This window comes from Ranitomeya variabilis, chromosome 1, assembly GCF_051348905.1.
Source record: "Ranitomeya variabilis isolate aRanVar5 chromosome 1, aRanVar5.hap1, whole genome shotgun sequence".
In the NCBI taxonomy this organism is placed as follows: Eukaryota; Metazoa; Chordata; class Amphibia; order Anura; family Dendrobatidae; genus Ranitomeya; species Ranitomeya variabilis.
Genome location: NC_135232.1, coordinates 553,092,122 through 553,119,500, shown reverse-complemented (window position 1 = coordinate 553,119,500; position 27,379 = coordinate 553,092,122). Strand labels below are relative to the sequence as shown.

The 27,379-nt window shown below is 47.9% G+C and overlaps 1 protein-coding gene across 5 annotated transcripts in view; it reads left to right on the top strand.

Annotated features, from left to right (window-relative positions):
- TRIM46 (tripartite motif containing 46) overlaps positions 1-27,379 on the top strand; it is a 131,595-nt gene that overhangs the window by 21,967 nt on the left and 82,249 nt on the right. For 2 of the 5 annotated variants that reach the window (XM_077255998.1, XM_077255992.1), the window contains exon 1: positions 9,479-9,606. The exons of 2 other annotated variants lie outside the window; for them this stretch is intronic. In XM_077255998.1, the coding sequence (XP_077112113.1) occupies positions 9,499-9,606 (108 nt within the window). In that variant the 5' untranslated portion in view covers positions 9,479-9,498. Of the gene's footprint in view, positions 1-9,478; positions 9,607-27,379 lie in introns of those variants that run through there. One more of the 5 variants, XM_077256007.1, reaches the window with a different exon arrangement.

The following is a 27,379-nucleotide window of genomic DNA, read 5'->3' as shown; positions in this document are numbered from 1 at the left end:
TTTTTTTAATTAGGCCACACAGGGATAGTTAGGTTAATGCGTTGAGGTGGTAGGCCAGTCTGAACAAATGCGTTTTTAGGGCACGCTTAAAACTGTGGGGATTAATCGTATTAACCTAGGTAGTGCATTCCAAAGAATCGGCGCAGCACGTGTAAAGTCTTGGAGACGGGAATGGGAGGTTCTGATTATTGAGGATGCTAACCTGAGGTCATTAGCGGAGCGGAGGGCACGGGTAGGGTGGTAGACTGAGACCAGAGAGGAGATGTAGGGTGGTGCTGAGCCATGGAGTGCTTTGTGGATGAGGGTAGTAGTTTTGTACTGGATTCTGGAGTGGATGGGTAGCCAGTGTAATGACTGGCACAAGGTAGAGGCATCGGTGTAACGGTTGGTGAGGAATATGATCCTGGCAGCAGCATTCAGGACAGATTGGAGCGGGGAGAGTTTGGTAAGAGGGAGGCCGATTAGTAGAGAGTTACAATAGTCCAGACGAGAATGAATAAGTGAGACAGTAAGAGTTTTTGCAGAGTCGAAAGTAAGAACAGGGCGAATTCTAGAAATATTTTTGAGATGCAGATAAGAAGAGCGAGCCAGTGATCGGATGTGGGGGGTGAATGAAAGCTCGGAATCAAGGATGACCCCAAGGCAGCGGGCATGTTGCTTGGGAGTAATGGTGGAACCGCACACGGAGATGGCAATGTCAGGCAAAGGTAGGTTAGTAGAGGGAGAGAACACGAGGAGTTCAGTTTTTGACAGGTTCAGTTTCAGATAGAGGGAGGACATGATGTTAGAGAATGCGGTAAGACAATCAGTGGTGTTTTCTAAAAAGGCAGGCGTGATGTCAGGAGAAGTAGTGTATAATTGGGTGTCGTCAGCATAGAGATGGTACTGGAAACCAAATCTACTGATTGTTTGTCCAATAGGGGCAGTATACAAAGAGAAGAGGAGGGGGCCTAGGACTGATCCTTGAGGAACCCCAACAGAAAGGGGAAGGGGAGAGGAGGAGGAACCAGCAAAGCATACAGTGAAGGATCGGTCAGAGAGATAGGAGGAGAACCAAGAGAGAACGGTGTCCTTGATGCCGATGGAGCGGAGCATAGTGAGGAGGAGCTGATGATCCACAGTGTCGAATGCTGCGGAAAGATCCAAGAGAATTAGCATGGAGTAGTGACCATTAGATTTAGCTGTTAGTAGGTCATTAGAGACTTTAGTGAGGGCAGTTTCAGTAGAGTGTAAAGAGCGGAAGCCAGATTGAAGAGGGTCGAGAAGAGAGTTATCTGAGAGATAGCGGGTAAGACGGGAGTGGATCAGGCGTTCCAGGAGTTTAGAGATGAAGGGAAGATTAGAGACAGGTCTATAATTAGCGGCACAGTTTTGGTCGAGGGAGGGTTTTTTAAGTAATGGATGTATGATGGCATGCTTAAATGAGGAAGAAAAAATACCGGAAGTGAGGGAAAGGTTGAATATTTTTGTTATGTGAGAGGTGACAGCCGGGGAAAGGGACTGGAGTAGATGTGACAGAATGGGGTCACTGGTGCAAGTGGTTGGGTGAGAAGATGCAAGGAGCCTGCTTACATCTTCTTCTGTAACTGGTTCAAAGTCAGAGAGCGAACTAGATACAGTGGGGGAGGGAGGACAGTGCCTGGTATGAAGAGATTGGGAGATGATTTCCTGTCGAATGTGGTCAATTTTTTCTTTGAAGTAATTGGCCAGATCGTCAGCGCGGAGATCTGTGGTTGGGGCCTGCTCTCTTGGGTTGAGTAGGGACTGGAAAGTGTCGAAGAGACGTTTAGGGTTATTGGACAGCGAGGTGATGAGGGTGTTGAAATAGGTTTGTTTGGAGAGGTGAAGGGCAGAGTTGTATGTTTTTAGCATGAACTTATAATGGATGAAATCTTCGGGTAGATTAGATTTTCTCCACAGACGTTCGGCACACCTGGAGCACCGCTGCAGGAAACGTGTTTGCAGCGTGTGCCACGGTTGTCGCTGTCTGTGTCGAGTTGCTCTATGTATAGGAGGAGCAGCTTCATCCAGGGCACTTTGCAGGGTTTCATTGTAATGCTTCAGAGCAGAATCAGGACATGAGATGGAGGAGATTGGGGCCAATGAGGACTGCAAGTTCTTCATAAGTTTCTGGGTGTTAATGGCCTGTATGTTTCTATAAGTGTGGAAAGTGGGGGTGACCTGAGCGGGATGGCAGTTCTTGATAGAGAATGAAAGAAGGTTGTGGTCAGAGAGCGGGAGAGGGGAGTTTGTGAAATCATCCACTGAGCAAAGCCGGGAGAAGACCAAGTCAAGGGAGTTTCCATCTTCATGCGTTGGAGAGTTAGTATGCTGCGAGAGGCTGAAAGAGGAGGTTAGAGATAAAAGGTGAGAAGCAGATGGGGAGAGGGGAGAAGCAATGGGAATGTTAAAATCACCCATGATAAGGGTGGGGGTGTCACAGGAGAGAAAGTGTGGAAGCCAGGTGGCAAAATGATCCAGGAACTGATGAGAGGGGCCAGGAGGACGATACACCACCGCCACTCGCATAGAGAAGGGGACGTAGAGTCTGACAGCATGGACCTCAAAGGAAGGGAATACAAGTGAGGGTACTTGGGGGATATCTTGGAAGGTACATTTGGGTGAAAGGAGCAGACCAACGCCTCCACCTGCTCTGTTGCCTGATCTTGGGGTATGAGAAAAGTGTAGTCCACCATATGAGAGAGCAGCAGCAGCGGTGGTGTCTGACTGCTGGATCCAGGTTTCAGTAAGAGCCAGGAGATTAAGAGAATTAGAAAGGAAGAAGTCATGAATGAAGGAGAGTTTATTACACACAGAGCGAGAATTCCAAAGAGCACAATTGAAAGAGACAGAAGGCATGCAGGGAATATTAATAAGGTTAGAGGGGTTTCTGGGTGTAGCAGTTGGGAGGTTTGACTGGCTATAACATGGGGGGCCGGGGTTTGGAGAGATGTCTCCAGCGACTAGGAGAAGGAGGATAGAAAGAGTGAGCAGATGGTTAAGTGATTTGTGAGAGCGTCTCTTGTGTTGGATGGTGGGACTGAATGGATCTGCGGTGTTAAGCAATGTGAACAGAGCATGAGTGCTATACATAGGAGAGGCAAGGTCAGAGGGGCCGATATGGATGGAGTTTAAAGAGTTTATGCAAGGGCGGTGAGTGACTGATGACCTCATGTATCCCCAGCGTACAGTGGAGCCAGTTTCACTCCAGAACGCTTTAACGGGAAGTTCTTTCGGTATGGAATGGAAAAGAAAATTAATTAAACAACAAGATGTGGTTACCCAGCGAGGTAAAACAGTCCCTCTCATGGTGGATCGACATAAAAAACCTCAAAAGAGGAAAACCTTGGAGAATATCTCCATGCGTAAACATAACCACTGATGCAAGCTCAAGGGGCTGGGGAGCCCACATAGAAGGACGATACCTTCAAGGGACATGGCCATCATCGGTACGCGACAGTTCCTCCAATTACAGGGAACTCAGAGCGGTTTGGGAAGCACTAAAAAGGTGCCAATACGAGATGCAGAGACATCACAGCCGAGTGTCCTCAGACAACTCGACCACGGTAGCTTTTCTCCTGCATCAGGGAGGACCGAGGCACCGTCCACTTCAAGGACTAGCAGAAGCAATATTCTCCTGGGCGGAGGACACCGTGAGATCCATCACAGCGGTACATCTAAAAGGTTCACAGAAACAAATAGCGGACTTTCTCAGCAGAGAGAAAGTGCAGCCGTCAGAGTGGTCTCTAAACGGAGAAGTCTTTGTTCAGCTAACTCAACAATGGGGCACTCCGCAAATAGATTTATTCGCCTCAAAGGACAATACAAAAACAAAAGAATTCTTTTCATTAAATCCAGGAGACAATCCAACTGGCATAGATGCCTTGGCTCAACATTGGGACATGGAACTTGCCTATGCGTTCCCTCCACTGGCCCTAATTCCCAGAGTTTTGAGGAAAATTCAAGAAAGTCTAGCAGTAGTGATCCTAATAGTGCCATATTGGCCCAAGAGGAGCTAGTTTCCTCTGCTGAAGTGGATAGCAGTGGAAGAACCAGTTCTACTACCACTAAGGCGGGATCTTCTAACGCAGGGACCGCTGGTCCATCAAAATCTAAAGATGCTACAACTCTCAGCATGGATCTTGAAAAGGAGATCTTGAGATCAAAAGGACTGTCGGAGTCGGTCATCTCAACCATGAAAAAAAGCAGAAAGCCGGTGACCTCGGCTATATTTCTAAAAATTTGGAAGAAATTTTGTGCACAGAGCAATACTCCAATATCTGTTCTCCAAGAACCAGATATTCCTCAAATCTTAAATTTCCACCAAGCAGGCTTTGATATGGGCTTGAGGCCTAGTACTCTAAAAGTACAAATCTCAGCTTTAAGTGCCTTTTATGATTATCCACTAGCGGATCATCCCTGGATAGTGAGGTACATCAAAGCTACACAACGTATCAGACCAACAATACGAAGTTCAGTACCACCATGGAACCTCACCTTGGTACTAAATGAATTACGGAAAGCTCCATACAAGCCACTTGATCAGGCAGACCTAAAGTCTGTAACATTCAAGACTGTCTTCCTGGTCGCAATAACGTCAGCAAGGTGAATAGGCGAAATCCAAGCCCTGTCCATAACAGATCCATACTTAAAGATACAAGAAGATTGCATCGTTCTAAAGTTGGATCCTTTGTTTCTTCCAAAGGTTGTGACGGACTTTCACAGAAACCAGAAAATTATTTTGCCTACGTTCTGTCAGAACTACAACAATGATAAAGAACGTTCTCTCCATTCCCTGGATGTTAAGAGAACAGTATTGCAGTATCTAAAACTTACAGACGGCTGGAGAATTGATTCAAACCTCTTTATCCAGATGTCTGGGAAGAATAGAGGCAAAAAAGCCTCAAAAGCGACTCTAGCCAGATGGATTAAATCTACCATTTGCGCTGCGTATACTTCAACCGGTGAATCTCCTCCAGACCACCTAAAAGCCCACTCACTGAGAGCAATATCTGCTTCATGGGCAGAGAGCGCAGGTGCATCCATGGACCAAATTTGCCAGGCGGCAACTTGGTCTAGCTCAAATACATTTTGCAAACACTACAAGCTGGACGTTCTGTCAAATCAACAGACTGGCTTTGGGAGGAAAGTCCTCCAAGCTGTTATCCCACCCTAAATAGGAGTTATTTGGTATTTCTCCTTGTGGTGCTGTCATGAGGGACGACCTGGAAACTAGGAGTTAGTCCTACCGGTAACAATATTTCCAGGAGTCCATCATGACAGCACCCATTATTTACCCTCCCTTGAACTCCTGTCTGATGTGTGATATAAACATGTATAGAGAGGAAGTGCAATAAAATTGCGTTGTATCTATCCTGGTGTGGTACTTTGTAAAATCACTGAAGGGTGGTGGTGGGAAGGGGCTATTTAACCTCTTCTGTGTTCCTGTCCCTATCAAGGATATGAAGAGCAACCTCCTTGTGGTGCTGTCATGATGGACTCCTGGAAATACCGTTACCGGTAGGACTAACTCCTAGTTTTTGTCTAAACCCCTCTTCCCGCCTGATACCAGCTATAACTGGTAAAGCAACTTTCAAACCGCATGGGACTCTTTTGTTCTTGAAAAGTTATGTATAATGGCACCGATCAGGGATAGAGATATAAGGGTTATATATTCCGAATGTCAACCAAGAAATCTATAACTCACTGAAATCACTAGGATCTAAACCCAACGAAGTGCAAGGAACGGGTTTCTCAGTAAGCGGGTCATATGTCTATGCCATGTTTTTACTTAAAAGAACCCTCATTACGGTGTCAGTGCAGCGCCCCAGAGTCCTGGTCGTTGCAGTACTGTCGCTCCGCCACTAAGGGGAGTGATGGTACGTCTGATTGCACTAAAAGAGTTCACCTTGCAGGTATCACAGACACACATTACACTTCACACTCCGGCCGCCAGGGGGAGCAAAAGGGTCCTATCTACTAGGCCACTCCTCACACCTGGGTAAAACTGGGGGTTGGATAGGAAGTCAGGGAGAAAGTAGCTGGGGAGAGCTCAAGACAGGACCTGTCAGGGGTGGGAACCTGACAGAGCCCTAGGAAAGGACAGATCGTTACGGAGCCATGACTGTGCCTTATAGCGGCAGACTCCTAAAAAAGGACACGAAGTGAAGCATATTGTGGAGAAGTGAGAAACGGGATCACAGCACAAAGGAGATAGAACCAGAAGGAGTCGTGCCCCAAGATCAGCAACATCCTTCTGAGGCGCGTAGCCGGTGGCTGGAACGCCGAGGAAGTAATAGACTCTACGCATTACTTTGAACTACGGCCGGGCAGTTAACTTTAGGTTGGCTGTCTCACCTTTACACCTAACGAAGACAACGGAGGCAATTGAGGGAGAGGGGCGTCTCTAGGGTCCCTATAAAATAACTCCAGGCCTACCCCCGTCATACGGGTGCGTCCTATCCATATCATCTGGGGGACGGAGAGAAAGAACAGAAACATACACGACGGTTGTGAGGACTATCCCGTGGTGCTCAGCAGGGAGGTACTACAACACACAGGCGCTGGTAGGAAGGACACTGATTTCCATCTGTAAAGGGAACTCTGGATGTGCCTTTGGACTGGCCAGTCTCAGCCAGCCCTGTTAGCAGTGCTCTGGATTGCGGATGCCGAAGCCTTCAGTAAAGAGGTAAAGAGACTGCAACCCTGTGTCCTCGTTATTTACTGCGACCTACTCCACCACCTACACCTTTTATTGAGCGCCCCTTAGCAGGACCACAGACCGGGTCGGGCCACCATGACATCCTCAGAACCGAGAGACCCGGTACCGAGTACCCCGTTGTCCTGCGTCTGGGGGCCGCTCCATAAGCATCATGATAGTTGTGTCATACTTCTACGAGGTCCACACAGCGAGTTATGTATAGAAATGGCTTGTCATAACTCTAAGAAAAAGGAGTATTCAGCCTCTGAGTGAGGTCACCACAGGGGGAGTGCCTTGGTTTTGGGTGTGGAGATAAGTGAGTGAGACATCAGTCTTCACGGGTCTTTTGTCCAAGGAATGAGCTGAGAGTCACATCTGCGATGCACTGGGATATATGCCCATTCCCCACAGCACCATGGTCTGCCATGAGTTGAAATGACATAAGGAACTGTAAGCGGTTTTTTTTTCAATGTTAATCCCATTTTATTTGTAATTATACTGTACATACGATACTTGTCTACTTTTATAATATCCTTTTACCCTCTTGTAAACACTGCCTATCTTTTTGGAGTAAAATATATAAAATTACTAGCTTCGTTTCTCCTTGCTCTATAACCTACTGTCTCATCCTCTGAAGGGAATTACGCTACTAATTTGGGTTGGCTCCGGATCCGTTATTAAGAAATAGGAGCTGGTGGCAGCGGATTTGTCCTGTGCCTTTGGGAGACTTTGTAACGACAGATGGCGATGATAATTATTGTGCTCGCCTGAGTGGGAGTAGTTATATTGCCCTCGCTGCAATGTGCCCATTAGCCAGTACAAAGTAAGGCAGCCTTTCTGGTGACTAATTATCCTAGGTGCAGTACCCCATCTGACCTCAGGGTAAGTGGGGTGCCAGAGAGCTGCAGGTTCCAAACCAGAACTGGGAAGTGGGATATAGATAAATCTCCTTCAGAAAGAACTGGGCAACCAAGCAAACCCGGTTCATGACATATTAGTGTGAGCGGTGGGGATGATAAAGATATCCTCCCTGGAATCCGTGACAGGAGCATTGTGAGGAGTAGTCCTGTACAGGAGGAAGATTGATAGGAGTAGTCCTGTGCTGGAAGAGAAGGAGGAAAAGTAAGAGCAGAGGCCCTGTGCAGTAGGAGGTGTAGTGTCTCTCCTATGCAGGATGAGGAGTAGTGAGAGGAGTATTCTTATGCAGGATGAGTAAGAGTGAGAGTAGACCTGTGCAGTATGAGGTGGAGTGAGAGAAGTCTTATGCAGCAGGAGGAGGAGTGAGAACTAAGATTAGTCCTGTGCAGGAGGAGGTGTAAGAGGTGTAGTCCTGTGCAGGAGGAGGAGGAGTCCTAAGCAAGTGGAAGATAAGTGATAGAAACAGTCTTGTGCTGGAAGTGGTGATGATGGGGGTGGTAGTAGTAAATGTCTGATGGGGGTTGTAGTAGTAGATGTGTCTAATGATGCTGATGGGGGTGGTAGTAGTAAATGTGTCTTATGATGGAGGTAGTAGTAGATGTGTCTGGTGATGATGATGGGGTGGTAGTAGTAGATACTGTATGTCTGGTGATGATGTTAGTGGTAGTAGATGTGTCTGATGATGATGATGGGGTGATAGTAGTAGATGTTTCTGATGGGGGTGGTAGTAGTATGTGTCTGCTTATGATGATGGGGTGGTAGTAGTAGATGTGTCTGGTGATGGGGTGGTAGTAGTAGATGCTTCTGGTGATGATGATTGGGTGGTAGAAAATGTTTCTGGTTATGATGATGGGGTGATAGTAGTAGATGTGTCTGATGGGGGTGGTAGTAGTATGTGTCTGCTTATGATGGGGTGGTAGTAGTAGATGTGTCTGGTGATGGGGTGGTAGTAGTAGATGCTTGTGGTGATGATGATGGGGTGGTAGAAGATGTTTCTGGTTATGATGATGGGGTGGTAGTAGTAGATGTGTCTGGTGATGATGGAATAATAGTACGTGTGTCTGGTAATGATGGGGGTGGTAGTAATAGATGTGTCTGTTGATTATGATGGGGTGGTGGTAGCGGATGTGTCTTGTGATGTTGATGGGGGTGGTAGTAGATGTATCTGGTGATGATGATGGGGTGGTAGTAGTAAATATGTCTGATGTGGGCTGTAGTAGATGTGTCTGATGATAGGGTAATAGTAGTAGCTGTGACTGATGGGGGTGGTAGTAGTACGTGTCTGCTTATGATGATGGGGTGGTAGTAGTAGATGTCTCTGGTGATTGGGTGGTAGTAGTAGATGCGTCTGGTGATGATGGAATAATAGTACGTGTGCCTGGGGATGATGATGGGGTGGTAGTAATAGATGTGTCTGATGATGGGGTGGTGGTAGTAGATGTGTCTGGTGATGATGATGGGGGTGGTAGTAGTAGTAGATGTGTCTGGTGATGTTGATGGGGGTGGTAGTAGATGTGTCTGATGATGGAGTAGGAGTGAGAGGAGTAGTCCTTTGTAAGAGCCTCACTTGTGATGATGATGTGGGTAGTAGTGGTAGATGTGTCTGGTCATGATGAATGGGGGTGGTAGTAGTAGATGTTTCTGGTAATGGTGGTGGTAATAGCAGATATGCCTGGTGATGATGGTGGTGGTAGTAGTAGATGTGTCTGGTGATGATGGCGGTGGTAGTAGATGTATCTAGTGATGATGATGATAAGAGTGGTGGTAGTAGATGTGTCTGGTCATGATGAAGGTGATGGGGGTGGTAGTAGTATTAGCTGTCACTGCTGCTGCTGATGATGATGGGGGTGGTCTCTCCCCTCCCCTGCTCCACACTGCTCATGCTCTCCTTGTCCTTCGTTTTCCTCCTCCAGCAGGCGAGCAGTATGGCAGAAGGGGATGAGCTGCAGGCTTTCACCTCCATCATGGATGCTCTGGTGCGGATCAGTGTAAGTGCAGACTGTGGATGATGGGGTAGTACTTGTGATTTTGTCAGGTTTCTCAGTTGGGAGAGATGTTGTGTGAGGGGATATATGGAGCGAAGGCTGCAGCACTGTCTGCTGTCACCATAGTAACTGCATCCTCCATCTTCCTGCAGCCAGAATCCCCAACCATTACCAGTGCGACATGGCTGACAGGAAGGGTACTGTCGGCCTAAGGCCCAAACATACGTGTACACACAGGGCAGGAAATGTATACATCTCCACCATACACAGTACAGAGGGATGTATACACCTCTATCATACACAGAACAGGGGGATGTATACACCTCCATCATACACAGTACAGAGGGATATATACACCTCTATCATACACAGGACAGGGGAATGTATACACCTCCATCATACAGAGTACAGGGGGATGTATACACCTCCATCATACACAGAACAGGGGGATGTATACACCTCCATCATACACAGTACAGAGGGATATATACACCTCTATCATACACAGTACAGAGGGATGTATACACCTCCATCATACACAGGACAGGGGAATGTATACACCTCCATCATACAGAGTACAGGGGGATGTATACACCTCCATCATACACAGCACAGGGGGATGTATACACATCATACACAGAACAGGGGGATGTATACACCTCCATCATACAGAGTACAGGGGGATGTATACACCTCCGTCATACACAGCACAGGGGGATGTATACACATCATACAGAGTACAGGGGGATGGATACACCTCCATCATACAGAGTACAGGGGGATGTATACACCTCCATCATACACAGAACAGGGGGATGTATACACCTCCATCATACACAGTACAGAGGGATATATACACCTCTATCATACACAGTACAGAGGGATGTACACACCTCCATCATACACAGGACAGAGGAATGTATACACCTCCATCATACAGAGTACAGGGGGATGTATACACCTCCATCATACACAGCACAGGGGGATGTATACACATCATACACAGAACAGGGGGATGTATACACCTCCATAATACAGAGTACAGGGGGATGTATACACCTCCATCATACACAGCACAGGGGGATGTATACACATCATACAGAGTACAGGGGGATGGATACACCTCCATCATACAGAGTACAGGGGGATGTATACACCTCCATCATGCACAGCACAGGGGGATGTATACACATCATACACAGAACAGGGGGATGTATACACCTCCATCATACACAGTACAGAGGGATGTATACACCTCCATCATAAACAGAACAGGGGGATGTATACACCTCCATCATACACAGTACAGAGGGATGTACAGTATACACCTCCATCATACACAGTACAGGGGGATGTACATACCTCCATCATACACAGTACAGAGGGATGTATACACCTCCATTATACACAGAGCAGAGGGATGTATACACCTCTATCATACACAGGACAGAGGGATGTATACACCTCCATCATACACAGTAAAGAGGGATGTGTACACCTCCATCATACACTGTACAGAGGGATTTATACACCTCCATCGTACAGAGAAAGGTGTATACATCCCTCTGTACAGTGTATGATGGACGTGTATACATCCCTCTGTACAGTGTATGATGGAGGTGTATACATCCATCATACACAGTACAGAGGGATGTATACACCTTCATCATACACATTACCGGGGGATGTATACACCTCCATCATACACAGGATAGGGGAATGTATACATCTCATTCATACACAGTACAAGGGGATGTATACACCTCCATCAAACACAGTACAGAGGGATGTATACACCTCTATCATACACAGTACAGGGGGATGTATACACATCATACAGAGTACAGGGGGATGGATACACCTCCATCATAGAGTACAGGGGGATGTATACACCTCCATCATACACAGCACAGGGGGATGTATACACCTCCATCATACGCAGTACAGAGGGATGTATACACCTCCATCATAAACAGAACAGGGGGATGTATACACCTCCATCATACACAGTACAGAGGGATGTACAATATACACCTCCAACATACACAGTACAGGGGGATGTATACACCTCCATCATACACAGTAAAGAGGGATGTGTACACCTCCATCATACACAGTACAGAGGGATGTATACACCTTCATCATACACATTACCGGGGGATCTATACACCTCCATCATACACAGTACATGGGGATGGATACACCTCCATCATACACAATACAGAGGGATGTATACTCCTCCATCATACACAGTACAGAGGGATTTATACACCTCCATCATACACAGTACAGAGGTATGTATACACCTCCATCATACACAGTACAGGGGGATGTATACACCTCCATCATACACAGTACAGGGGGATGTATGTAGCGCCCCCACTGCCGCAGGGCCGAGGGGTACCCGGTGCCGGGCCTCTGAGTCTCTGCTCCGGGGTTGTCACGGCGGCTAGGCCCGGTCCGTGACCCTGCCGTGGGGCGCACAGCAGATTGAATCGGTGTAAATGGTGGTGATAGTGTGGTAGTGCAGTGCAGTAAATAACGAGGACACCGGGTTGCAGTCTCTTTACCTCTTTACTGAAGATCTCTGGGTCCTCAGTCCGGAATACGGTTCACCAGGCTGCACAAGACCGGCCGGTCCAATGGCACCTCCAGAGTTCTCTTCACAGGTGGAAATCTGTGCCTTCCTTCTAGCGCTATGTGTTGTGGTCCTTCCCTGCTGTGCTTACGGAAAGTCCCCACAACTGTTGTGTCTGTTTCTTAAGTTCCCTCACAACTCAATTAGATGATGTTCTGCTAATACTCCGTCCCTCCCTGGTGTTCTGGTTGGGACGGCACCCGTTTGACGGGTAGGCTCGGAGCTCTTCCGGGACCCTAGAGTCGCCCCTCTCCACAAGTTGCCCCCCAAGACTGCATAGGTGATATAAGTTAGACAGCCCGCCTTAGACTGACTGTCCTGCCGCTGTTTGGAGTATTGCTTGAAGCTGAATGTTATTATACTCCCTCGGCGTTCCGGCCACCGGTAGTGCGCCTCAGTAGGATGTTGCCTCGATCTTACAGCACGACCCCTACTGGTATTTCTCCTTTTGCGTGATCTCGTTTCTCACTCAGCACAATCTATCTCTCTTCTAGTCCTTCCTTGGGCACCGCCGCTACCCGGAGCAGGCACGGTCCCGTTACGTTCGTTCAAGTTGCCAAGCCTCTGTCAGGATCCCACCCCTGACAGGGACCCTACCGAATCTTCCCCCACAACACCCTCTGCCACAAGGTGTTGCCTGGTTCCAACCCAGTCAGCTTTCTGATCTAACTTCCTGCCTGACCCCCAGTTTACCCACTATGGTGGGGAGTGGCCTAGTGAATAGAACCCTTAGCTCCCCCCGGAGGCCCGGCTGTGAAATGTATTGGTGTCTGTGATACCTGATCAGATGAACCCCTTCAGTGCCATCAGACGCACCATAGCTCCCCTTAGTGGCGGAGCCATAGTACTGCAACGACCAGGACTCTGGGGCGCTGCATGTATACACCTCCATCATACACAGTACAGAGGGATGTATACACCTCCATCATACACAGGACAGAGGGATGTATACACCTCCATCATACACAGTACAGAGGGATGTATACACCTCCATCATACACAGGACAGAGGGATGTATACACCTCCATCATACACAGTACAGGGGGATGTATACACCTCCATCATACAGAGGGATGTATACACCTCCATCATACACAGTACAGAGGGATGTATACACCTCCATCATACACAGGATAGGGGAATGTATACACCTCCATCATACACAGTACAGCGGGATGTATACACCTCCATCATACACAGCACACAGGGATGTATACACCTCCATCATACACAGTACAGGGGGATGTATACACCTCCATCATACACAGGACAGATGGATGTATACACCTCCATCATGCACAGTTCAGGGGGATGTATACACCTCCATCATACACAGTACATGGGGATATATATACCTTTATCATACACAATACAGAGGGATGTATACACCTTCATCATACACAGTACATGAGGATGGATACACCTCCATCATACACAGTACCGGGGGATGTATTCTCCATCATACACAGGGATGTATGCAACTCCATCATGCACAGTACAGAGGGATGTATACACCTCCATCATACACAGCACAGGGGGATGTATGCAGCTCCATCATACACAGGACGTTGGGATGTATACATCTAATAATAACAATAATAATTTTATTTATATAGCGCCAACATATTCCGCAGCACTTTACATTATAGAGAGGATTTGTACAGACAATGGACTTTACAGCATAACAATAAACACACAGATCAAAACAGATGCCAAGAGGAATAAGGGCCCTGCTCGCAAGCTTACAATCTTTGAGGAAAAAGGGGAGACACGAGAGGTGATGGTAACAATTGCTTTTGTTGTTCGGACCAGCCATAGTGTAAGGATCAGGTGTTCATGTAAATCTGCATGAACCAGTTATCAGCCTAAGTATGTAGCAGTACAGACACAGAGAGCTATTAACTGCATAAAGTGTATGAGAACATGATGCGAGGAACCTGATTATGGTTTAAGTTATATGAATGGGCCACACAGGGATAGTTAGGTTAATGCAATGAGGCGGTATGCCAGTCTGAACAAATGCGTTTTTGGGACTCGCTTAAAACTTTGGGGATTAATCGTATTAACCTGGGTAGTGCATTCCAAAGAATTGGCGCAGCACGTGAAAAGTCTTGGAGACGGGACGGGAGTGGGAGGTTCTAATTATTGAGGATGTTAACCTCAGGTCATTAGCAGAATGGAGAGCACGGGTAGGGTGGTAGGCTGAGACCAGGGAGGAGATGTAGGGTGGTGCTGAGCCATGGAGTGCTTTGTGGATGAGGGTAATAGTTTTGTACTGGATTCTGGAGTGGATGGGTAACCAGTGTAATGACTGGCACAAGGTAGAGGCATCGGTATAACGATTGCTGAGGAATATGATCCTGGCTGCAGCATTCAGGACAGATTGGAGAGGGGTGAGTTTGGTAAGAGGGAGGCCGATTAGTAGAGAGTTACAATAGTCCAGAAGAGAATGAATAAGAGAAACAGTAATCGTTTTTGCAGTGTCGAAGTCAGAAAAGGTCGAATTCTAGAAATGTTTTTGAGGTGCAGATATCAAGAGTGAGCCAGAGATCTGATGTACGGTGTGAATAAAAGCTCGGAATCAAGTATGACCCCAAGGCAGCAAGCATGTTGCTTGGGAGTAATGGTGGAACCACACATGGAAATGGCAATGTCGGGCACATGTAGGTTAATAGAGGGAGGAAACACAAGGAGTTTAGTTTTTGACAGGTTCAGTTTCAGATAGAGGGAGGACATGATGTTAGAGAATGCGGTAAGTCAATCAGTGGCGTTTTCTAAAAAGGCAGGCGTGATGTCAGGAGAAGAAGTGTATAATTGGGTGTCATCTGCATAGAGATGGTACTGGAACCCAAATCTACTGATTGTTTGTTCAACAGGGGCGATATACAAAGAGAAGAGGAGGGGGCCTAGGACTGATCCTTGAGGAACCCCTACAGTAAGGGGAAGGTGAGAGGAGGAGGAACCAGCAAAACATACAGTGAAGGATCGGTCAGAGAGATAGGAGGAGAACCAGGAGAGAACTGTGTCCTTGAGGCCGATGGAGCGGAGCATAGTGAGGAGGAGCTGATAATCCACAGTATCGAATGCTGCGGAGAGAATTAGTGACCATTAGATTTAGCTGTTAATAGATCATTAGAGACTTTAGTGAGGGCAGTTTCAGTAGAGTGTAAAGAGCGGAAGCCAGATTGAAGAGGGTCGAGAAGAAAGTTGTCTGAGAGATAGCGGATAAGAGGGGAGTGGACCAGGTGTTCGAGCAGTTTAGAGATGAAGGGAAGATTAGAGACAGGTCTATAGTTAGTGGCACAGTTTTGGTCAAGGGATGGTTTTTTAACCCCTTCATAACCCAGCCTATTTTGGCCTTAATGACCTTGCCGTTTTTTGCAATTCTGACCAGTGTCCCTTTATGAGGTAATAAATCAGGAACGCTTCAACGGATCCTAGCGATTCTGAGATTGTTTTTTCGTGACATATTGGGCTTCATGTTAGTGGTAAATTTAGGTCGATAATTTCTGAGTTTATTTGTGAAAAAACGGAAATTTGGCGAAAATTTTGAAAATTTCGCAATTTTCACATTTTGAATTTTTATTCTGTTAAACCAGAGAGTTATGTGACACAAAATAGTTAATAAATAACATTTCCCACATGTCTACTTTACATCAGCACAATTTTGGAAACAAATTTTTTTTTTTGCTAGGAAGTTATAAGGGTTAAAATTTGACCAGTGATTTCTCATTTTTACAACAAAATTTACAAAACCATTTTTTTTAGGGACCACCTCACATTTGAAGTCAGTTTGAGGGTTCTATATGGCTGAAAATACCCAAAAGTGACACCATTCTAAAAACTGCACCCCTCAAGGTGCTCAAAACCACATTCAAGAAGTTTATTAACCCTTCAGGTGTTTCACAGCAGCAGAAGCAACATGGAAGTAAAAAATGAACATTTAACTTTTTAGTCACAAAAATGATATTTTAGCAACAATTTTTTTATTTTGCCAAGGGTAAAAGGAGAAACTGGACCACGAACGTTGTTGTCCAATTTGTCCTGAGTACGCTGATACCTCATATGTGGGGGTAAACCACTGTTTGGGCGCACGACAGGGCTCGGAAGGGAAGGAGCGCCATTTGACTTTTTGAATGAAAAATTGGCTCCAATCTTTAGCGGACACCATGTCGAGTTTGATGAGCCCCCGTGTGCCTAAACATTGGAGCTCCCCCACAAGTGACCCCATTTTGGAAACTAGACCCCCCAAGGAACTTATCTAGAAGCATAGTGAGCACTTTAAACCCCCAGGTGCTTCACAAATTGATCCGTAAAAATGAAACAGTACTTTATTTTCACAAAAAAATTATTTTAGCCTCAATTTTTTCATTTTCACATGGGCAACTGGATAAAATAGATCCTAAAATTTGTTGGACAATTTCTCCTGAGTACACCGATACCTCACATGTGGGGGTAAACCACTGTTTGGGCACATGGTAAGGCTCGGAAGGGAAGGAGCGCCATTTGACTTTTTGAATGAAAAATTATCTCCATCGCTAGCGGACACCATGTCACGTTTGGAGAGCCCCTGTGTGCCTAAACATTGGAGCTCCCCCACAAGTGACCCCATTTTGGAAACTAGACCCCCCAAGGAACTTATCTAGAAGCATAGTGAGCACTTTAAACCCTCAGGTGCTTCACAAATTGATCCGTAAAAATGAAAAAGTACTTTTTTTCACACAAAATTTCTTTTAGCCTCAATTTTTTCATTTTCACATGGGCAACAGGATAAAATGGATCCTAAAATTTGTTGGGCAATTTCTCCTGAGTACGCCGATACCTCATATGTGGGGGTAAACCACTGTTTGGGTGCACGGCAAGGCTCGGAAGGGGAGGCGTGCCATTTGACTTTTTGAATGGAAAATTAGCTCCAATCGTTAGCGGACACCATGTCGGGTTTGGAGAGCCCCTGTGTGCCTAAACATTGGAGCTCCCCTACAAGTGACCCCATTTTGGAAACTAGACCCCCCCAAGGAACTTATCTAGATGCATAGTGAGCACTTATAACCCCCAGGTGCTTCACAGAAGTTTATAACGCAGAGCCGTGAAAATAAAAAATAATTTTTCTTTCCTCAAAAATGATTTTTAGCCCAGAATTTTTTATTTTCCCAAGGGTAATAGGAGAAATTGGACCCCAAATGTTGTTGTCCAGTTTGTCCTGAGTACGATGATACCCCATATGTGGGGGTAAACCACTGTTTGGGCGCACGGCAGGGCTCGGAAGGGAAGGTACGCCATTTGGCTTTTTGAATGGAAAATTAGCTCCAATCATTAGCGGACACCATGTCGCGTTTGGAGAGCCCCTGTGTGCCTAAACATTGGAGCTCCCGCACAAGTGACCCTATTTTGGAAACTAGACCTCCCAAGGAACTAATCTAGATGTGTGGTGAGCACTTTGAACCCCCAAGTGCTTCACAGAAGTTTATAACGCAGAGCCATGAAAATAAAAAATAATTTTTCTTTTCTCAAAAATGATTTTTTAGCCCACAATTTTTTATTTTCCCAAGGGTAACAGGAGAAATTGGACCCCAAAAGTTGTTGTCCAGTTTCTCCTGAGTACGCTGATACCCCATATGTGGGGGTAAACCACTGTTTGGGCACATGCCGGGGCTCGGAAGGGAAGTAGTGACGTTTTGGAATGCAGACTTTGATGGAATGCTCTGCGGGCATCATGTTACGTTTGCAGAGCCCCTGATATGCCTAAACAGTAGAAACCCCCCACAAGTGACCCCATTTTGGAAACTAGACCCCCCAAGGAACTTATCTAGATGTGTGGTGAGCACGTTCAACCCCAAAGTGCTTCACAGAAGTTTACAACGCAGAGCCGTGAAAATAAAAAATCACTTTTCTTTCCTCAAAAAAGATGTTTTAGCAAGCAATTTTTTATTTTCACAAGGGTAACAGGAGAAATTGGGCCCCAATATTTGTTGCCCAGTTTGTTGTGAGTACGCTGATACCCCATATGTGGGGGTAAACCACTGGCACACGTCAGGGCTCAGAAGGGAAGTAGTGACATTTGAAATGCAGACTTTGATGGAATGGTCTGCGGGCGTCACATTGCATTTGCAGAGCCCCTGATGTGCCTAAACAGTAGAAACACCCCACAAGTTACCCCATTTTAGAAACTAGACCCCCCAAGGAACTTATCTAGATGTGTGGTGAGCACTTTCAACCCCCAAGTGCTTCACAGAAGTTTATAACGCAGAGCCGTGAAAATAAAAAATAATTGTTCTTTCCTCAAAAATTATGTTTTAGCAAGTATTTTTTTATTTTTGCAAGGGTAACAGGAGAAATTGGACCCCAACAGTTGTTGCCCAGTTTGTCCTGAGTACGCTGGTACCCCATATGTGGGGGTAAACCACTGTTTGGGCGCACGTCGGGGCTTGGAAGGGAGGGAGCACCATTTGACTTTTTGAACGCAAGATTGGCTGGAATCAATGGTGGCGCCATGTTGCGTTTGGAGACCCCTGATGTGCCTAAACAGTGGAAACCCCTCAATTCTAACTCCAACACTAACCCCAACACACCCCAAACCCTAATCCCAACTCTAGATATAACCCTAACCCCAACACACCCCTAACCACAACCCTAACCCAACACACCCCTACTCCTAATCCCAACTGTAGCCATAACCCTAATCACAACCCTAACCCCAACACACCCCTAACCACAACCCTAACCCCAACACACCCGTAACCCTAATTCCAACCCTAACCCTAATCCTAACCCTAATCCCAACCCTAACCCTAATCCCAACCCTAACCACAACTGTAACCCCAATGTAGCGCCCCCACTGCCCCAGGGCCGAGGGGTACCCGGTACCGGGCCTCTGAGTCTCTGCTCTGGGGTTGTCACGGTGGCTAGACCCGGTCCGTGACCCTGCTGAGGGGCGCACAATGATAAATGTGGATGGTGGTGGTGGTACGGTGCAGTAAATAACGAGGACACCAGGTTGCAGTCTCTTTACCTCTTTACTGAAGGCTTCTGGGTCCTCAGTCCGGAATATGGTTAGCCGGGCTGCGCAAGTCCGGCCGGTCCGATGGCACCTCCAGAGTTCCCTTCGCAGGTGGAAATCTGTGCCTTCCTTCTAGCGCTTATGTGTTGTGGTCCTCCCCTGCTATGCTTACGGGATAGTCCCCACAACTGTTGTGTCTGTTTCTCGTGTTCCCTCACAACTCGATTCTGATGTTCTTCTTCTTCTCGTCCCCCAGATCTTATGGTAGGACGCACCCGTATGACGGGAAGGCTCGGAGCTCTTCCGGGACCCTAGAGTCGCCCCTCTCCACAAGTTGCCCCCTATGTCTGCGTAGGTGATGTAGGTGAGACAGCCAGCCTATAGCTCTCTGCCCTGCCGTTGGTTTGAAGTAATGCTTAGAGCCCTGTACTTCCTCGGCGTTCCGGCCACCGGTTATTTACGCCTCAGTAGGATGTTGCCTCGGTCTAACAGCACGACTCCTACTGGTATTCTCCCTGTTGCGATGATCTCGTTTCTCACTCAGCACAATAAATCTCGCTTCTTGTCCTTTCTTAGGGCACCGCCGCTATGAAGTGCAGGCGCGGTCCCGTAGCTTTCTCTCTGTTTGCCAGGCCTCTGTCAGGATCCCACCCCTGACAGGGACCCTACCGAATCTTCCCCTACAACACCCTCTGCCACAAGGTGTTGCCTGGTTCCAACCCAGTCAGCGTTCTCTCTAACTTCCTGCCTAACCCCCAGTTTTACCAGACTGTGAGGAGTGGCCTAATGAATAGTACCCTTAGCTCCCCCTGAAGGCCAGACTGTGAAATGTATTGGTGTATGTGATACCTGGTCAGATCAACTCCTTCAGTGCCATCAGACGTACCATAGCCCCCCTTAGCGGCGGAGCCACAGTACTGCAACGACCAGGACTCTGGGGCGCTGCACTCCCCCCCGGTTAAATCCAGTACTCCTGGACTGGGAAGAAAACAATAATACATGTCAGCAAAAAGACATGCAATTTTGAAAATGCAAGTACAAGTCAACTTTTTAACAGAGCTTCCCTTTATGGGAGGTGAGGACACTTCAACGTTACAAACATGGTTAAATACTTTTAAATAACTTTACTATAAATAACTTTTCTTACCCAACCGGGTATTCTACTGAGTGCAAATTCTGAACAATAGTTTAACATTGCCTTTAAGGACGTACTCGCTAAATCCACTAAAGACCTTCTTATATCACATATAAGGCTAATTAACTTTTATGCATTCTCCTACTTTACGTCTGCAGGATCGCCTGTCCTAACTGCTCCAGACCTACTGCCTCTCCTTTCTGTTACAGGACCGCCCCTTTCTGCCCGGGCCTACTGTCCTTCCACTACTATACACAGTATAAAACATATTTTTCGTTCTTTCAGTTCAAGATCACTGAGCCATCCCTATATGGCTCCTAAGAGGACTCACCACTAACCACATCCCCTTTAAGAGGGGACCAAGTCTCTATGAGGTAGTGCAACTTCTCAAGCCGCAAGTCCGTATGCAGCAAGGACTCCAGTGCAGGTTCCAAGAACCGTATCTTCGCAAAGAGTCCGTCTTTTATGTAAAACCAGTAGAGAGCACCTTTGAGAAGGTGCAAACTATATACAAGAAGTTTGTATCATGCATTGTTCATGATTCAGCAGTTCTTTGGTAACTTGTGCAAACGTAGAAAACAAACAAAAACAATAGGGATCCCGGGTCAAAAAAAAAAAGGGATCCCTTTAAGAGTAACCCTAGACGGGTTTTAGCAGCAAAACAGCAAGGAAAAACAATGAACTATTTACAGTCATTAAAGCATTTTTGCTTACTCTGATGGTGGCTGTGCAGGGGGTGGTCTTCTTCCAGGCCTCACCCGGCCAACGGGTCGCGCTGGTGTAGCAAGGACCGGTCCTGGCTCCTGCAGCGACAAGATCCCTCTTCTGGATGCCCTCCTTACTCGCGGGCAAGCGCGACCCAGGGGCACGCGGTGAACCTGGGCTTCCGAGGGTTTCGTGGAGACAGGTTCTGCTGTCTTCTCTGCAGGAGGCTCGTCCTCAGATATCCCGGTAGCAGCCTGGAGTGCGACACACCGCTGGACGCCCCGAGCTATCCAGCCCGCTTCGCCAGTTTCCATCCTCCACCGGGTGTAGGTCACTAGGTCACCGCGTCGCCCGGCTCCAGGTCGGAATCATACCTTCCCCCGCAGGGCTCTATTTCTTCGCGGTCAACACGGACCTGTAGTGGCTCCCCGATCTCCTGAATAACTCCCTGTCCTTTCCGGGAGTTGAAGGACACCACCACACCCCAGTGTGATGGCGGAGTCTCCGCGACGCTCGTCAGATCGACCTGGGCTGCGGGTCGGGGTCTATTCCTCCATGCTGTCATCAGGCGCCGCAGGTGTTCCGCCTCCGGCAGGATCCTCAGGCCCTGGGCCTGCAGCTCACACTCTGCCACGGCCGGGATGAAGGAAGCAGGGGACACCAGAGACAGGCGAACCTCCGTGGGCTGGCCCAGCCGAGCGATCACACGGGCATCGGCTTCTAGGCGGTAGGCTATTTGCCGGGCCTCGGCTGCAGCCACACACTCCTCGGACAGCGGCAATGGGGGCCGGCCCGTCGGTAGCTCCGCAAGGGTCAGTCCCCGCAATGATGGCGTATCTGGGGCTGTGCTGGGTTGTGCAGCCTCATACTGAGTTGAGTCATTCCCACGCGGTGCTCCCGGCGTCGCCATTTTCGCTTCCTCTCCAGTGTCCTCTTCCCGCGGTCTCTTTCGTGGGCGGCCCCGTCTCCATGGCTCCATCCTCCAAAGAGAATGAGGAGGCGGACCTCGGCTGCTGACGGACACGTCCTCAGGACACAGACATATTTAGACTGGGCGGCCATGGTCGTTCGCGCTCTCCAGCTTGTCTACGCCCACTCCACGCCCTTCTTCTCCTGCGCTCTCCTCAGCGCTGTAATGGCGGCGGATTTTGGCGGCAAGTGGCACAGCACAGTCTTTGCAATAAGTCACAATCCAAGTATAATAAATCACAGTTCCAAGGCACACATGACCTGATTCTTCAGGCTTAAGTAGATCCTGTTCGTGACGCCAAGTTGTAGCGCCCCCACTGCCGCAGGGCCGAGGGGTACCCGGTACCGGGCCTCTGAGTCTCTGCTCTGGGGTTGTCACGGTGGCTAGACCCGGTCCGTGACCCTGCTGAGGGGCGCACAATGATAGATGTGGATGGTGGTGGTGGTGCGGTGCAGTAAATAACGAGGACACCAGGTTGCAGTCTCTTTACCTCTTTACTGAAGGCTTCTGGGTCCTCAGTCCGGAATACGGTTAGCCGGGCTGCGCAAGTCCGGCCGGTCCGATGGCACCTCCAGAGTTCCCTTCGCAGGTGGAAATCTGTGCCTTCCTTCTAGCGCTTATGTGTTGTGGTCCTCCCCTGCTATGCTTTCGGGATAGTCCCCACAACTGTTGTGTCTGTTTCTTGTGTTCCCTCACAACTCGATTCTGATGTTCTTCTTCTTCTTCTCGTCCCCCAGATCTTATGGTAGGACGCAACCGTATGATGGGAAGGCTCGGAGCTCTTCCGGGACCCTAGAGTCGCCCCTCTCCACAAGTTGCCCCTTATGTCTGCGTAGGTGATGTAGGTGAGACAGCCAGCCTATAGCTCTCTGCCCTGCCGTTGGATTGAAGTAATGCTTATAGCCCTGTACTTCCTCGGCGTTCCGGCCACCGGTTATTTACGCCTCAGTAGGATGTTGCCTCGGTCTAACAGCACGACTCCTACTGGAATTCTCCCTGTTGCGTTGATCTCGTTTCTCACTCAGCACAATAAATCTCGCTTCTTGTCCTTTCTTAGGGCACCGCCGCTATGAAGTGCAGGCGCGGTCCCGTAGCTTTCTCTCTGTTTGCCAGGCCTCTGTCAGGATCCCACCCCTGACAGGGACCCTACCGAATCTTCCCCTACAACACCCTCTGCCACAAGGTGTTGCCTGGTTCCAACCCAGTCAGCGTTCTCTCTAACTTCCTGCCTAACCCCCAGTTTTACCAGACTGTGAGGAGTGGCCTAATGAATAGTACCCTTAGCTCCCCCTGGAGGCGAGACTGTGAAATGTATTGGTGTATGTGATACCTGGTCAGATGAACTCCTTCAGTGCCATCAGACGTACCATAGCCCCCCTTAGCGGCGGAGCCACAGTACTGCAACGACCAGGACTCTGGGGCGCTGCACCAACACACCCCTAACCCTATCCGTAACCCTAACCACAAGCCTAATCTTAACCCTATTTCCAACCCTAGCCCTAATTCCAACCCTAACTCTAATTCCAACCCTAACCCTAAGGCTATGTGCCCACGTTGCGGATTCGTGTGAGATTTTTCAGCACGATTTTTGAAAAATCTGCAGGTAAAAGGCACTGCGTTTTACCTGTGGATTTACAGCGGATTTCCAGTGTTTTTTGTGCGGATTTCACCTGCGGATTCCTATTGAGGAACAGGTGTAAAACGCTGCAGAATCCGCACAAAGAATTGACATGCTGCGGAAAATACAACGCAGCGTTTCTGCACGGAATTTTCCGCACCATGGGCACAGCGGATTTGGTTTTCCATAGGTGTACATGGTACTGTAAACCTGATGGAAAACTGCTACGAATTCGCAGCGGCCAATCCGCTGCGGATCCGCGTCCAATCCGCTGCGGATCCGCGGCCAATCCGCTGCGGATCCGCGTCCAAATCCGCACTGTGTGCACATGCCCTAACCCTACCCCTAACCCTACCCCTAACCCTAACCCTACCCCTAGTTCTATAGTTCTAACCCTAGTTCTAACCCTAACCCTAGTGGAAAAAGAAAAAAAAATATTTTCTTTATTTTATTATTGTCCCTACCTATGGGGGTGATAAAGGGGGGGGGTTATTATTTTTTTATTTTGATCGCTGTGATAGAACCTATCACAGTGATCAAAATGTACTTGTAACGAATCTGCCGGCCGACAGATTCGGCGGGCGCAATGCGCATGTGCCCGCCATTTTGGAAGATGGCGGCGCCCATGGAGAAGACGCACGGACACCGGGAGCCTCGGTAAGTATAAGGGGGTGGAGATCGGGGCACGGGGGGGCGTCGGAGCACGGGGGGGTGGCATAGGAGCACGGGGGGAGCGGACAGGAGGACGGGGGAGCGGAACACAAGACGGAGGGGAGCGGAGCACAGATCGGTGGCTTGGGGGGGCGATCGGTGGGGTGGGGGGGTCACATAAGTGTTTCCAGCCATGGCCGATGATATTGCAGCATCGGCCATGGCTGGATTGTAATATTTCACCAGTTTTTTAGGTGAAATATTACAAATCGCTCTGATTGGCAGTTTCACTTTCAACAGCCAATCAGAGCGATCGTAGCCACGGGGGGGTGAAGCCACCCCCCCTGGGCTGAAGTACCACTCCCCCTGTCCCTGCAGATCGGGTGAAATTGGAGTTAACCCTTTCACCCGATCTGCAGGGACGCGATCATTCCATGACGCCACATAGGCGTCACAGGTCGGATTGGCACCGACTTTCATGACGCCTACGTGGCGTCAAAGGTCGGGAAGGGGTTAAACACTGTATTCCATTCGCTTTCTATGACTTCACCCCCCAAGGAGCTTAAGGAAAAGAACTATCACTGTTCTCTCCCTATTAAGATCCTGTGTTCAGGACAGTGGATTTCCAGTGCAGCTATGATTGACTCTGGTGCAGGTGGCAATTTCATGGATATCGCATTTGCCAAGGAACATGGTATTGAAATTCAGCAAAGAGCCTCTCCAATTACCATGGAAACAGTGGATGGGTCACCTTTAATCTCTGGGCCTGTGGATCAGGAGACCGTACCCCTTGAAATTTTGTTGGAGCCTTATCATCAGGAGCAACTTTCTTTCTTGCTAATTTCTTCTCCTCATTTTCCTGTGATTTTAGGCATTCCTTGGTTGCGTTCTCAGAACCCAATTATCAACTGGGAGGCCAAGGAGATTATCTTTCCAATAAGGAGCAACTCAGCGTTAACAGAAGCTGTCCCTGAGTCCACGGCTACGGAACCACATGTACAGGTATTTTCTTTACCTCCAGCATATAAAGAGTTCTCTGACATCTGTGACAAGAAGAATGCAGATCAGCTTCCTCCACACAGGCATTATGACTGTCCCATTGAGTTGCTTCCTGAGGCAGCTATTCCTTTTGGTAACGTATACCCTTTGGCGGCACCTGAGCTTCAAGCCTTAATGGAGTATATTGATGAAAATCTGGCCAAAGGCTTCATACGTCCTTCTTCCTCACCAGCAGGGGCACCTATCTTTTTTGTAAAGAAGAAGGATGGGACCCTGAGACCCTGTGTTGACTATCGAGAACTCAATAAGGTAACCGTACGAAACCGTTACCCTTTGCCTCTGATTCCCGAATTACTGGAAAGAGTCCGCCATGCTAAGGTGTTCTCTAAACTGGATCTTCGTGGGGCTTATAATTTGGTGCGTATTCATCCAGGGGATGAGTGGAAGACAGCATTCAGATGCCGGTATGGATGCTTTGAATCTCTTGTGATGCCCTTCGAGCTTTATAACGCCCCTGCAACGTTTCAACACCTTGCTAATGACATTTTCAGAGATTTGTTGGACCAGTTTGTAGTGATCTATTTGGACGATATACTAATCTTTTCTGACTCAGTTTTGACATGTTCTTCATGTTCCTGTACAGTTTTAAGACATCTGAAAGACAACCATCTGTATATTAAGCCGGAGAAATGCGAGTTCCATCGTTCTGAGATACAGTTCTTAGGTTATATCATCTCTCCCCAGGGGCTGAACGTGGAATCTGGTAAAATTCAGGCTATCCTTGACTGGCCAGTACCCAAGAACGTTAAGGAGGTCCAACGTTTTATTGGGTTTGCAAATTTCTACAGACGCTTCATTCGAAATTTTTCTGATATTGTCCATCCCATTACTTCCTTGACAAAAAAGGAAAAGCCCTTTAAGTGGTCATCACAGGCTCAAGAAGCTTTTGATCGGCTTAAGATCTGTTTCACATCAGCACTGCTGTTGATACACCCAGATCCAACACTTTCTTTTATTGTGGAGGTGGACGCTTCTGATAATGCTTTGGGGGCTATTCTCTCCCACAGAACTGGAGAGAAGGGTCTGCTACATCCTTGTGCTTTCTTTTCCCGTAGACTAACCTCAGCAGAGAAGAATTACAACGTGGGAGACAAGGAATTGCTGGCTATTATTGCGGCTTTCAAAGAATGGAGGCATCATCTGCAAGGAGCTGCACAACAGATCATAGTGCTAACTGACCATCGCAATTTAGAGTTCCTTAGATCCGCTAGATATCTTTCTCCTCGTCAGGCTCGTTGGAACTTATTTTTAAATCAATTTAACTTTGTTGTTATCTCGTACCGTCCAGGTTCTCGTAATGGGAAGGCTGATGCTTTATCCCGAATCCATGCTGTGGATTCCATACCTGGAGCTCCGTCCAAGACCATTCTATCTGATGCCAATTTCATCGGAGTTATCCAAGATCAGGACTTGTGGAAGAAGCGCAGGGAGGCCTATGACGGTGATGTATTTCTGGCCAACCCACCTGTGGATATTAATCTTGTCTTTAAGGGTGGCATGTGTTTCAGAGATCGACGTATCTACGTCCCTGAGGTCGTCCGTCTGCAGATCCTCAAGTTGGTACATGACTCCAAGTTGGCTGGTCACAGGGGGGTACAGAAGACACAAGAGTTCCTGAGCCGATTCTTCTGGTGGCCAACTTGCCTGAAGGATACCAAGCACTATGTTCTCTCTTGCGAGGTATGTGCTCATTACAAGACTCCTCATGTGGCACCTACGGGTCTTCTACAACCATTACCTGTTCCGTCCCACCCATGGGGGTCTATATCAATGGACTTTATTGTGGAGCTGCCTACATCGGGGGGGCATGAATACGATCATGGTGGTAGTTGATCGCCTGACTAAAGCTGCTCATTTTGTTCCGTGCACCAGCCTCCCCTCAGCTAAAGATACAGTGAACTTGGTTATACAGAATGTCTTTCGGTTGCATGGGGTTCCGGATGAGATCATCTCTGACCGTGGAGTGCAGTTCACTTCAAGATTCTGGAAGGGGTTTTGCTCTG